Source organism: Piliocolobus tephrosceles, chromosome 16 (genome assembly GCF_002776525.5).
Source record: "Piliocolobus tephrosceles isolate RC106 chromosome 16, ASM277652v3, whole genome shotgun sequence".
In the NCBI taxonomy this organism is placed as follows: domain Eukaryota; kingdom Metazoa; phylum Chordata; class Mammalia; order Primates; family Cercopithecidae; genus Piliocolobus; species Piliocolobus tephrosceles.
This window is the reverse complement of record NC_045449.1, coordinates 823124-836187: the sequence shown is the minus strand read 5'-3', so window position 1 is coordinate 836187 and position 13064 is coordinate 823124. Positions and strand designations below refer to the sequence as shown.

The 13064-nt window shown below is 58.6% G+C and overlaps 1 protein-coding gene across 3 annotated transcripts in view; it reads left to right on the top strand.

The window, feature by feature from the left end:
- The window catches only part of ABR (ABR activator of RhoGEF and GTPase), a 244973-nt gene that overhangs the window by 195053 nt on the left and 36856 nt on the right, over window positions 1-13064 (top strand). For all 3 annotated transcript variants that reach the window (XM_026448359.1, XM_026448360.1, XM_026448361.1), the window contains 2 exons: window positions 1710-1807; window positions 2250-2381. In XM_026448359.1, the coding sequence (XP_026304144.1) occupies window positions 1710-1807; window positions 2250-2381 (230 nt within the window). The remainder of the gene's footprint in view (window positions 1-1709; window positions 1808-2249; window positions 2382-13064) is intronic.

Genomic DNA, 13064 nt, shown 5'->3' with positions numbered 1-13064 from the left:
CCCCTTCCAAACCCTCGCTCTGACCCTGTGAGCCGTCCCCAGCCCCTCAAGGAGGGTTTGCTTATACTGACATCAGTCCATGATGACAGCACTTCACGGACCGTCTCAGACACACAGACCCACTCCCTGGTCTGGCCCAGGCTGGGGTGCTCAGCGCCTCTGTGTTCGCCTGTGAATCCGCTGCACCACGTTCCGTGTGTTCCGATGCCCACCTGGGTCTCCTTTCTGTTGCTCCAGCTGGAGGCTTCCTGGGGCAGCTGTACTCTCCTTTCTGTGGGAAAGCCATTCTTGTTTTTGAGACAGTCTTGCTGTGTCTTCCAGGCTGCAGTGGCGCGGTTTTGGCTCACTGCAACCTCCACCTCCCAGGTTCAAGAGATTGTCCTGCCTCAGCCTCCCGAGTAGCTGGGATTACAGGCACAAGCCACCACGCCTGGCTAATTTTTGTATTTTTAGTAGAGATGAGGTTTTACTGTGTTGGCCAGGCTGGTCTGGAACTGCTGTCCTGCGGTTATCTGCCTACCTCCGCCTCCCACTGCTGAGATTTATAGGCGTGAGCTACCGTGCCCAGCCAGGGAAGCTGTTCTGATGGAGAACGGCGCAGCTGGGCAGCTCTGGGAGCCAAGCGGAGTAAGCCACCTGCACCGTCTGCCCACACTCTGACCTCTGCCTTGATTCACGCTGCAGAGACTTGGCCGTGGTGCCCCAAAGGCACCCCCTGCACGGCCTCCGGCACCCTGGGAACAACCTCGGCATCTCCCTGAAGGTGGGAGGACTGCCGGGGTCTGAGCCCAGTGGGGCTGTGGGTTTGCAGAGGGCCCGGGGTCCGGGCCGGTGCTGTGACCTCAGCAGTTGTGTCCTGGGATAGATGTTCAGCCTGAAGGCCAGGGTTCAAGATGGAAATGCCGGGGAACGCCCCTGCCCCTGCCCTCCCGCCCCAGCCTTCCACCGCCTTGTTACCTGGAGCACCTGGTGGTGGTAGGAGCCTCATTTGCCGTGTGCCGGCTGGGTTCCCAGGCCTGTTCTTGGTACTGCGGGTGCACCGGCGGGCAAGAAAACTCAGGCATCTCCAGTGTGGTGTTTATGTTGTGGGGGCGGAGAGACTAGGGATGCACGGGTAGAGCAGATCCCTTTGGTTTGTGTTAAGTACAGCAGGGGAAGCCATAGCACCCTGGGCTTGCGGGGGGTGCTGCTCCGAGCATTCAGGACCCGGCGGCAAGGTGCTAAACGCCTCCAGCACCTCCCACCCCAAAAATGCCGCTGTTGAGACCTGGGCACCAGTGTTACGGGGAGAGGTGGCACCAGGGTGCTCAGTGAAGAGTTTGTGGTAACGTCTCCATGGTGAGGAAGATGCAGACACAGCACAGTTGAGGGCCCTTTAGAGGGAGGAGGCGGCCAGAGTGTGGGTTGGGCCGAGGTGAGGCCAGAGCGTGGGCTGGGCTGAGGTGGGGAGGGCAGAGCGTGGGCTGGGCTGAGGTGGGGAGGGCAGAGTGTGGAGTGGGCTGAGGTGGGGAGGGCAGAGCCCCTAAGAAGGGGGCAGGGGAACAGGAGGAGCCAGAAGGTCCACGGCTTCAGGGAGGCGAGAGCCAAGTTGCCGTCCTCAAGGATGTTGGAAAGGACAGATGCGATGTCCCCCTCCATCCTGAGTGCCGTCCCACCGGCCCCACCCTGGCCCCATTCATATGGTATCTCCGTCTGTCCTTCCCCCACAGACCTGTACTGTACCCTGGAGGTGGATTCCTTCGGCTATTTTGTTAGCAAAGCCAAAACCAGGGTGTTCCGGGACACAGCGGAGCCCAAGTGGGATGAGGTGAGTGGCAGGGGCTGGTGTCTCTGCAGGGACCCCCGAGTTTGCCACTGAGTGTGCCGCCGCCGCCCTGAGTGTGCCGCCCCCGCCCTGAGTGTGCCCCCACCGCCCTGAGTGTGCCCCTACTGCCCCGTGCCCATGGCCTGTCTGCTGGGGACGGCCAGGCCTGTTAGTTGGACCAGCTCTGCCTGCACCCCCCTTTCTGCCCCCTGCTCCGCTGGTTTCTGATCACGGTGTGTGTCTGGGTGTCAGACCCTGCGCTGTCAGCTCAGGCCCCAGACTCCATCGGTGATGGGAGGCCTCTGTGAGCTCCAGAAAATCGGACGTGTTTCTTGTGGGCCGTGCTCACTCAGTCCTCCTTGCAGAGCTGAGGGGCCCGCAGCTGCCGGAAAGCCAGGCCTCCCATCTTCGGAGATTCAGGGCCCTTTGTCCCATCTTTCCCCAGGAGTTTGAGATCGAGCTGGAGGGTTCCCAGTCCCTGAGGATCCTGTGCTATGAGAAGTGCTATGACAAGACCAAGGTCAACAAGGACAACAACGAGATCGTGGACAAGATCATGGGCAAAGGGCAGATCCAGGTGAGGCCAGGGCGCCACGGCAAGGCTGGGGAGCCTCTGGGAAGTGGTTGCAGTTGAAAAGGAGTCCTGGTCAAGGAGCCTGCTCTTCGGTGATTTTGGTTCCAAGCTGGTTGGAGGAAAGTTCCCCAGGAGGTGGTTCTCTCCTGCTGGAGGTGGCCGCTTATTGTGGCCTCGGAAGCCCAGGTGTGTGCCTGGAGCCTCAGGTGGGCCATCCACGCTTCTGAGAGATGGAAGCATCCAGCTTTGTTTTCACACCCCAGCTTTAGTCTATGGGTGGCTTTTTTGCGGAACGCCGTAGTGAGAAGGATTCTGAGGCTGCGTCGGTGAACGGGGGGAGGAATGCTGCGTGTGAGGAGCAGTGTCTGCCGTTGACGGGGGCCGGAGGGAGGCACACAGACCAGGCGTTTGCTGTTCTGCCCGAAGAACTTAGGGGCCATGTGCTTGGCTCGGGGGCCGGGGGTGGTCTCTGACTTGTTGCTGGGGTGGCTGGACCTTATTCAGCTGTGTTGGGAGCCTGAGGCTTCCGGTGGGGACTTGGGTGTTAGAGAGGCTGCACCTGAGGTTAAGGGCATTTATGCCGCTGGGCGCAGTGGCTCATGCCTGTAATCCCAGCACTTTGGGAGGCTGAGGCAGGTGGATCACGAGGTCGGGAGTTCAAGACCAGCCTGACCAACATGGTGAAACCCCATCTCTACTAAAAACACAAAAATTAGCTGGGTATGGTGGCGTGCACCTGTAGTGACAGCTACTCAGGAGGCTGAGGCAGGAGAATCGCTTGAACCTGGGAGGTGGAGGTCGCAGCGAGCCGAGATCGCACCTGGGTGATAGAGTGAGACCCTGTCTCCAAAAAAAAAGAGCATTTATACCTCAACTGTGCTTTTGGTTCCCTACAAACATAGGTAGGAAAAGGGCCTTTGTGTGTGCTGCCTGTGTCTCTGAAACATTCTGCCAGTTTTGAAGATGGCTGTTATTCACTGGGCTATTAAGAGAACTAGGCTTGGGAGCAGGAAAGGCGTGGCGTGGTGGCTTCACACTCCCGTCTGGCCCCTCGGGTGGCCTCACGCTGTGCCACAAGTGGTCTGGTTTGGGGGTAGATCCTGTGACCATGAAATGAAGGGAGACGGTAACTAACACGTACTGGGGTTGAGCCTCGGGCGTTGGGCTCACTGGGCTTCTTAACAGTAGCCCCGGACGTGATCCAGGCGCAGGCTGTGATGGCTCCGTCTACAACAGGGGGCTGAACGATGCTTTTTAGCAGGAAGCGTTTGTTCTCTGATGCATTGTCAGGGCCACCGAGTTGGGTGTCTGGCTCTTACCTGCAGGTCCTTGGTAGCATTGCCCCCGGGGAGCCGTGTGGGTCTCCCACTCCCCGCCCCGTCTCAGGCTCCAGTGTTTGAACCAGGGGCCCCACATGGAGGGGCCTGGCCTCTGCCGCATACGCCCCGTGTTCCTAAACACGTCTCTTTCTGATGCTGTGGGGCCGGCACCCTGCTTCTCAGTACTCGTCGCTAGGGAGACAGGGCTGCCAGGCAACTACCAGCCAGTCCTTCGTTATTTAGGAAATGGGCTCTAGAGATTTCGTCCCTGGGACCTGCTCTCTGCAGGGATAAGGGGTGACAGCCCCATCTCCCGGTCCCTGGGACAGGCACGGAAGGGTTCTGGGCTGGCTCGTCCAGCCCTGGGAGACGCCTAGGCAAGAGACAAGAGTGGCCGCCACGCCACACTCCCTGGGCCACTGGTGGCTGTGGAATAGAAGAGTTAAGGGGGTGTGCCAGGCAGCCAGCTCTGTGGGCACGGTGGGCCCCAGCCCCTCGAGAACTCAGCCTCCGGGGCCCAAGGACACATTCCCCCACCTGGACTTCAGCCCCATCGCCTCCCTCCTTCTCACTCAGCTGCACAAGCCCCGGGGGAAACTCACCATCAGTCCCCGCAAGCCTCTTAGAGACAGGAGCAGATGGAGGCTGTGGGGGAGGAAGGAAGCCAGGTTATGTTTGGCAAAGCAGAAGGCAGAGTCTGGTAAGGGAAATGTTTCTGTGTTTAAGCTTCGAGGAATGTTAAATGCCTGGGAGTTGATATTAAAAGAAACACAAACCTTCCTGCTGCCAGCTGACCTGGGTCTGTGAGCGGGCAGTTCAGAGCCAGAGTCCCCTGGAGGCCTTTGAAGTCCCCCAGCACTCAGAGTGCCAAGACCCGGCCCTGGCCCTCCGCCGCAGAACCATCTCACCCGCTTCCTTCGGTGGGGGAGGCATCCCTCAGGGGCGTGGCTCAGGAAGCGTCGCCTGTCACTGCCCTCGGAGCCACCGCGGATGGCCAGGCTGGGTGAAGAGTCGAAACAGAGCTGTTCCCACGAACCTGGGCCCCACGGAGTCATGGAACAGTCTGTCCCCACAGCTTGTCCTTGCCTCCCCTCCAGCCACGCATCTAAGGAAGGGAACTGGCACTGGCTCTGGAATGCCGTTCTGCTGCCCCCCAGCAGGCGGTGAGGACAGAGTCGGAGGTGGCTTTGAGATAGGGTCCAGCCCTGGGGGATATTCAGAGGGCCTGAAGGAAAGGCAGGAGGAGGAGGGCTGCCTCTGGGGTCCCCATTTCTCTCTAGGCCCCCTCCCACCAGCCCATCCAGAGAAAGCAAGGGCCCTACGGCCTAAGCACAGGCGTTTGCTGCTGTGATGAGGCCCCCCACTCTGGGTCGCCTGATGGGGCAGTGGGGCAGGAGTCTGAGTGACGGGCTGGGGTGGGGGCAGCATTTGGTGACAGACAGATGGCAGCACGCGTCACCGCTGTGTGTCCAGCCCTCGTGCTCCTGGAGGCCGCTTCCCGAACGTCATTTCCTCGTGTGATCCTTGTCGTGGTCCTCCAGGGAGAAGGACACTCCCTGCGCCCCATTTTACAGATGAGGACACTGGGGTGCTGAGGTTACGTACCTTGGTCCAGCCACCTCTGCGTACGGTATGTGGGGAAGGCCATGCTTCCTCCTCTGTGCACTGGCCCCACGTCTCAGGCCTTTGTCGACAAGTCCCCCAGCCTGGCAGAGGGCCGTGGCGTGGCTGGTGGCCTGGAGAGGCAGCCGAGGTGCTGCTTTATGGCATAAGGCAAGTCTCCTTTGTCTTGGAGTCCCCGGGGCAGGGGACACTTGTGCCTGGTGCCCCTGGGAGGAAGGAGAGGAGCACACGTGGGAAAGAGCAGGAGGCTGTGGCGGGCAGATCACGAGGTCGGGGGTTCGAGACCAGCCTGGCCAACATGGCGAAACCCTGTTCCTACTAAAAATACAAAAATTAGCTGGGCATGGTGGCACATGTCCATAATCCCAGCACTTTGGGAGGCCGAGGTGGGCGGATTACAAGGTTGGGTGTTTGACCACCCCCCCTTCCCCCCCCCGTCAACATAGCGAAACCCTGTTTCTACTAAAAATACAAAACTTAGCTGGGTGTGTGGCTCACGCTTATAATCTCAGCACTTTGGGAGGCCAAGGCGGGCGAATTACGAGGATGCAAGTTTGAGATCCACCTGGCCAACATGGCGAAACCCCATCTCTACTAGAAATACAAAAATTAGCGGAGTGTGGTGGTGCGTGCCTGTAATCCCAGCACTTCGGGAGGCCAGGGCCGGGGGATCACCTGAGGTCAGGAGTTTGAAACCAGCCTGGCCAACATGGCAAAATCCCCTCTCTACTAAAAATACAAAAATTAGCCAGGCATGGTGGCGGGCACCTGTAGTCCCAGCTACTTGGGACGCTGAGGCAGGAGAATCACTTGAACCTGGGAGGTGGAGGTTGCAGTGAGCCAAGATTGCTCCATTGCCCTCCAGCCTGGGTGAGACAGAGTGAGATTCTGTCTGAGAAAGAAAAGAAAAGAAAAGAGGAGGAAGGGCACTTAGTGTGATCTATGAGGTCCCACCTCCGCAGGTGCAGGGTCCTGGCCTCAAGGGACCCACTGTCAGATTGGAAAGACAAGTCCGTTGATCCATGTTCTCCAGTGAGAAGAACGCAAGATGCCAGTCACAATAGCCATGCACACATCAGCGAGCCCAGGACGAGCCCAGCACTGTGCTAAATGCTTCCATCTGCTATCTCAGGGGATCTTCCCAGGACCCTGTGGGAGAGGAATGTCATCACAGCTAGAAAGACGAGGAAGCTGGGAGGAGCCCGGCCAAGGCCATGTGCCCAGGGGTGAGCCAGGGCGGACAGCTGGCTGCAGAGCCCGTTTCTAGATGCCCCGCTGCCTCCTGCTGTAAGAGGACGGAAGATTGTCCCGCAGGAATTCAAAGGGAGAAGGGTCACCCTGGGCTGGAATTAGGGAGGCTTCAAGGAGGAGGTGGAACGGGAGTGATTTGGAAGCCCTGGGTTTTTTAATTCCGGAAGCAATGTTTGTATGAGAAAGAAAATTGCAGTAGAAGCAGAGAGACTTGAAACATAATCAGAAACCATCCCCACTCCTACTCCTCCGAAGCAGCCAATTTATTCGGTGCCTTTTCCCTTCTTGAGGTATACACATTTTTATAGAGATTTAATCAGGGCCTGGTTTGTCTGTTTGTATACTTACATGGATTATTATAAATCTCCTTTTTTTCTAGGGCTGTATGGAGTCTTCCTAAGCACCTTTTTGGATACTTTGTTAAAAGTACTTTATATTGTTTATAGAAATCATTGTATAAAACGGCCAGTGCAGTTGCTATGCTAAGGCTCTGTGTTATTCTAGCAAGGTGGGTAGGCTCTGCATCTGCAGAAAGGAGTAGGGTGGGCATTCCAGGGAGGAAGGAATATGAAGGGAGGGTCCCAGGAAATTCAGGAGCCTCAGCAGGGGTGGCGGGGGAGCTGTGAGCAACGCCAGTAGAAAGAATGAATAAAAGGAGAGGATTCGTGGGGGTTTTGGCCAGAAGAAGTCTTTTCTTTTTTCTTTGAGATGGGGTCTCTCTTTCTTGCCCAGGCTGGAGTGCAGTGGCGCAATCTCGGCTCACTGCAACCTCTGCCTCCCAGGTTCAAGCGATTCTCCCGCCCCAGCGTCCCGAGTAGTTGGGATTACAGGTGCCCACTACCATACCTGGCTAATTTTTATATTATTAGTAGAGACGGGGTTTCACTGTGTTGACCAGGCTGGTCTCGATCTCCTGAGCTAAGGCGATCTGCCCGCCTCGGCCTCCCGAAGTGATGAGACTACAGGCGTGAACCACTGCGCCTGGCCTGGAAGAAATCTTAGAGGGCACTTAATCCAATCCCGCTTTTCGGAGAGAAGGAAATGGACACCAGCAAGGGTGAGCGAGACAGCCGCAGTCACAGAGCTTGTTAGTGGGTGAACAAGGGCCCCAGACTCAGGGACACTATCCCAGTCCGCTTACCTGGGAGCCCCCACCGCCCGGGTCTTGCCCCTGCCCCCCACGTAGTCTGCCCTGGTTCCTGGTCCCAGGGGACTCCAGTCTGTTTATCCTACTCTATTTCCAGCCTTGCCGTTGGAGCGACCTACCCGCAAGCTGATTAGCATATTCCCAGGGTCCGGCCCTTCTTGGCTGGCTGGCTCTGAGGAAAGAGCTTTCCCTTGGGGCCCCACAGCTAAGTTTCTGCCACAGTCCCCAGACTGGAGAAGGGTCTGAGACCAAGGAGCTACTTAAACCCTAGGGGCCTTCTGCACCCCCTGCCTGCTCCCCCGCCCTGCTTCATCCTTCCCTCGCTCGCTCACCGCAGGCTGCGGACAGCCCTCACCCCACACTCCACCTCTGCTCCCTGTGCCTGGGAGGCAGCTGCACTTCCCTGCATGCCTGGCAGGGCCGCCCTCCCTGGGCACAGCAGCGCTGAAGACCCTGTGGTGGGAGGGGCAGGTTCTAGGCCAAGAAGGAAGCTCCAACATCTCCATACTGGGGCCCTGGCTCACCCTCACCCCCGACAGCAGAGTTTGGGGGCAGTGGCTCACCGTCACCCCCGACGGCAGAGTTTGGGCCTGATGGGGTCCCTCCCCTTCCTCCCTTTCCCTTCCAAAGCTTGGAGCCTGTGTCTGACGGGAGGAGTGGCAGGAAGAGGTAGTGTCTTTGACATTCTTGGCCTGCCACCTGGAAGCTTGAGAGAGATCAGAGATACTAGAACTGACATTCTGAGGAGGTCATGAAGGCCAGTCCCCTGCCTCGGGACTGGGAATGGCTCACAAAGCCCAGATTGGCAAATCTGATGGCATTTACACCTCCTTCTATTTTTTTTTTTTTTTTAAGACAGAGTCTTGCTGTGTAGCCCAGGCTGGAGTGCAGTGGCATGATCTTGGCTCACTGCAACCTCCGCCTCCCGGGTTCAAGCAATTCTCCTGCCGCTGCCTCCCAAATAGCTGGGATTACAGGTGCCCGCCACCATACCTGGCTGATTTTTGTATTTTTAGTAGAGACAGGGTTTCACCGTGTTGGCCAGGCTGGTCTTGATCTCCTGACCTCATGATCCGCCCGCCTTAACCTCCCAAAGTGCTGGGATTACAGGTGTGAGCCACCGCGCCCAGCCAAGTTTCTTTATTGATTCAATGGGAATAACTATTCCTACTCCACCTTCAGCACTAGCTTAAAGGATCTCACGTATCTGGAAGAGCCAGTCAGTGCTGTGACATGCATGTCCACACTTTTCACGAGTTTACTCACTTGTTTCTGTTTATGATACATCTTCTGAATGGCAGGCCCTGGGCTGTGGGTACAAAGAATGACCAGGACTTCACCATCTAGTAAAGAAAACAAGAGAACTTAGGCCAGGCGTGGTGGCTCACGCCTGTAATCCCGGCACTTTGGGAGGCCGAGGTGGGCGGATCATGAGGTCAGGAGATCGAGACCAGCCTGGCTAACAGGTGAAACCCCGTCTCTACTAAAAATTTAAAAAAATTAGCAGGGCATGATGGCGGGCTCCTGTAATCCCAGCGACTTGGGAGGCTGAGGCGGGAGAATTGTTTGAACCAGGACCCGGGAGGCGAAGTTGCGGTGAGCTGAGATTGTGCCATTACACTGCAGCCTGGGCTACAGAGCGAGGCTCTGTCTCAAAAAAAGGAAAACGAGAACTTGGATCATTCAGCCAGTGTTGCCGGGGTTTTGAGGCCAGACGGATCTTGGGGGGCTGAGTCTAGCTTTCTCCGTCATTAGTTGGGAGAGCAGAGTGAGTGTCTTTGCCTCGCTGAGCCTCAGCTTCCTGACCTGTCAGATGGGCTGTAACGAGGACTGAGTATGAGGGTCCATGAAACCCTGGACCCAGGGCCTGGCATGGAGTCAGTACTGGTTTGCCCTCAGCTGGCAGGTTCGAGCACCCTCCAGTGGTTCTGGGTGTCCCTTGTCCAGCAGCCCCCTCCTAAAGGCTGTCACCTACAAGTGGTCCCCTGGGTCGGGGCCTTTGGCTGGCCGAGGCAGAATTATTTCTTAAGCTGATGGGGTCAGACTGGGCTTTGCTGAATCAACCTCAGAGTAGGGGCGGGGAAGTCAAGGTTGGGGCCCTCACCGCCTGCTGGCCTGAGGTTTCCCTACCATGACCCAGCGCGGCAGCTCTGAGCTTGGCTTGGTGTGGTCGGGAACAAGGGGCCTTTGTCAGCGGCTAGGGCGCAGCTTCTGGTTTCAATTACTCTGCAGAGCACGAGGAAGCTTGCAGCGAACGTGGGGCCGGAGCCCGCCGGGGCAGGAGTCAAGGGCTCCCCTGCCCCACTTCCCTCCCTCTGGCCCCCAAGGGGTGTCTTGTCCCCGTTCAACTCTGCCTGGGGGTCCTGCGCATCCTGGGGACCCTGGAATCTTAGCCCAGAGCCCCTTCCCGCTCCGGCCCTCTCATTCTTCACGGGTGGTCCTGGGACCCCTCCCAGGCAGATAATCCACGTCTGTCAATGGGGGTCCTCAGTGCCTTCCCCCGTTCATCCTTCCAGGCGTCATGCCTGGACCACGCTGACCACAGCTGGGCCCCTGGCCCTGAGGGAGGCCTTGGTTCAACTGGGAAGGAAGACAGGCCTTTCCCTTTGGTTCCACCTCGCCTGTCCCCAACCCCTGTCCTGGCCCTCACAGCCCCCTTAGCTCCCTGTCCTGGGACACTGGAGTGGCCTCTCCCTGGAAGATCAGTCCCGCGTCGGCGCCCACCGAGGCCAGGAGCGCATGTCAGGCTGCGCGTCAGCTCCTGGCGTAGGAGTTCTGCCTCCCTGCTGCCTTCACAGCTGGCCCGCGTGGGGCTCCTCCCTCTGCCGCCACCCCCACCCCTATGCCAGTTCCCCAGGCACATGGGGACCCGGGAGGCTGAACCCCAGGCCTGGTTCTACTTCCTCCTCACTCTCCACTTCCTCTCAGGGCCCCCTGACTGCAGCCATTGTCCTGCTCTGGCCCCGCCCGCCCCAGCTGTTTCACGCGCATTTGTTCTGCAGCCCAGACTCCCACCTGCTGTCCCTCTTCAAGGCAGGTCTGGACGCCTGGTTCTCCTTGGAGAGTGGGCGGCAGAGCCTGTCCTGGGTGGCGGAAGTCAGGGGCGGGGTCCCTCGAGAACGCCTGCCCTGCCATCGAAAGCTTTTCCAAACATGGGGCACAAACCTCTCTCGTCAGCCCTGCTCGGCCGCCTCCATCGCCCAGGTGTTCCTGATTTTGGGAGCCTGGATTCTGCCCAGTGGATTCTGGGCAGGAAGCATCCAACCAGAAACAGATGGAGGCGTCAGTCGGCTCCCCCCGCTCCCCTCCACCCCTGGGAAGTGCCACTTTGTCAGGCAGGCTGGGTGCCCGCTCCCCCTGACCCACCTCTGAGGGGCGGGCACCACGCAGAGAAGCCGGTCCAGACAGGACCTCAGGAGCCAATGCAGTCAGGCCCTGAGAACATGCAGCCTCCCGACAAACCAAAACCAAGGTGTTCTCAGCTCTGGGTGCCAGGCTCCCAGACTCAGAGGCACAGGACCTGGGTAGGTGCTGGGTTCTCAGACTAAGAGGCGCAGAGGACCTGGGTGGGTGCCGGGCTCCCAGACTCGAGACACAGGACCCGCGTTTGATCTCAGCCGGCCAACCTCGGGTGACCCTTCAGAGAGTGTCGTCTTGGGCCTGTGGGCATTCAGTAAACTCTCCGAGGCAAAGGCCGCAGACATAGATGGCTGCCCGGCTCCTCCCTGCAGGCGGAGGCTACTGCTTCCCCCTCGGAATCCAAAGAATCAGCCCCAGGGTTGTCCCACTTTCCGTGTTTTCTGAAAGCTTCGAGAGAAGGACACCACGGAAGGGTTGCTAGAGAATTCCTAGAGTTAGGGCTGAGGCTGCAGATGAATGCCGAGCGGGGGTCACCTTTAGGGTCGGCTCTGCTGGCCTCTCTCAAGCCTGCGGCCCCCGCAGACTCACAGCAGCCCCCTCATGGCCAGCCCCTGCCTTGCCGTGGACAGTGGTGGTGCTGGCTGAGGGTCTAAGCCCCAGTGCAGCCTGCAGCCTTGGGCTGGGGCAGGGAGGGCTGGGCACAGCGTGTTCACACGTTGGAGGCAAGGCTGAGCTGCCCTGCCTTTAGGAAAGACCCTAGCGTGACTGGAGATGCAAGATGACGTAGACACGCCCGCCTGACTGACTAGACAGGCGCTGTTCCCTTGCGAGGCTGCCGAGGCGAACCCACAGCCACAGAGCAAAAGTCCTGAGTTTCCCAAAGCAGGGAGATAAGTGGAGACAAGACATGAGCTGCAGGTTCAACGTCTGACCCGGAGGCGTCCTTACAAAGGCCCTAATCTCTCTCACCCCCACACATCCCCCACCTCCAGGAAGAGCGAGGCCCTTGGGAGAACTGCCTGTAGGGGCTGCTGGAGGCTGCTGGCGGCCCACGCACAGAACCTAAGGTCTGAGCTGTAGATGCCTGAAAGGAGGGCAGGGCGGTGGGGTGTGCCTCAGATTCTGCCTGTGGGGCTTGGGAATTCCCGGGAGGGACGTGAGCTCCAAGGCAGGCGACGGGTGGTGGAAAAGCAGGTGTGAACAGGTGGGCCCTACAGCCCCTCTTCAGCCAGGGCCCCTGCTCTCTCTGCTTCTGCTTTTATCGGACCAGGTGGGCAGGGAGACTTCGGCATAAAATTTCATTTGGAAATAAAGGCAGGGGTGCATCCTCAGCAGAAAAGAAATATCACCGGAGACCGTTTGTCTGTTCCAAACTCCTGACTTGACAGCTGTGGAAACTGAACCCAGACAGAAAAATGTGGCTGTTGAGTCCACAGGTCCCTGGCTCCCAGGGCCTGCTTCTGGCCACCATGAGCTCGGAGCTTGGGTGGAAGGGAGGTGTTCGGGAATCCAGGATGAAGAAAGAACAGGGAGGCTCAGCCCCTCCTGCCTCAGGCTGCCATGTCTGGCTGTGCTGGGAGACCCGGCCACACCCCGTCCTTCCCGGGAGGAGGAGCAGGCAAGCAGCCCAGGGGGCCTTTGGCGGCAGGGACAGCACACTGAGGGGCCACGCCCTGCCCACTCGGTCCCGGGTGGGTTTTGTTCTAGATAAGCAAGATGTTCCCAAAGGCTCAAATGCATTTTTCACCCTTTTCCGTGACTAAATGTGCTGTGAGAATCGGGCGCGGTGGCTCAAGCCTGTAATCCCAGCACTTTGGGAGGCCGAGATGGGTGGATCACGAGGTCAGGAGATCGAGACCATCCTGGTCTACACGGTGAAACCCCGTCTCTACTAAAAATACAAAAAACTAGCCGGGCGAGATGGCGGACGCCTGTAGTCCCAGCTACTCGGGAGGCTGAGGCAGGAGAATGGCGTGAACCCGGGAG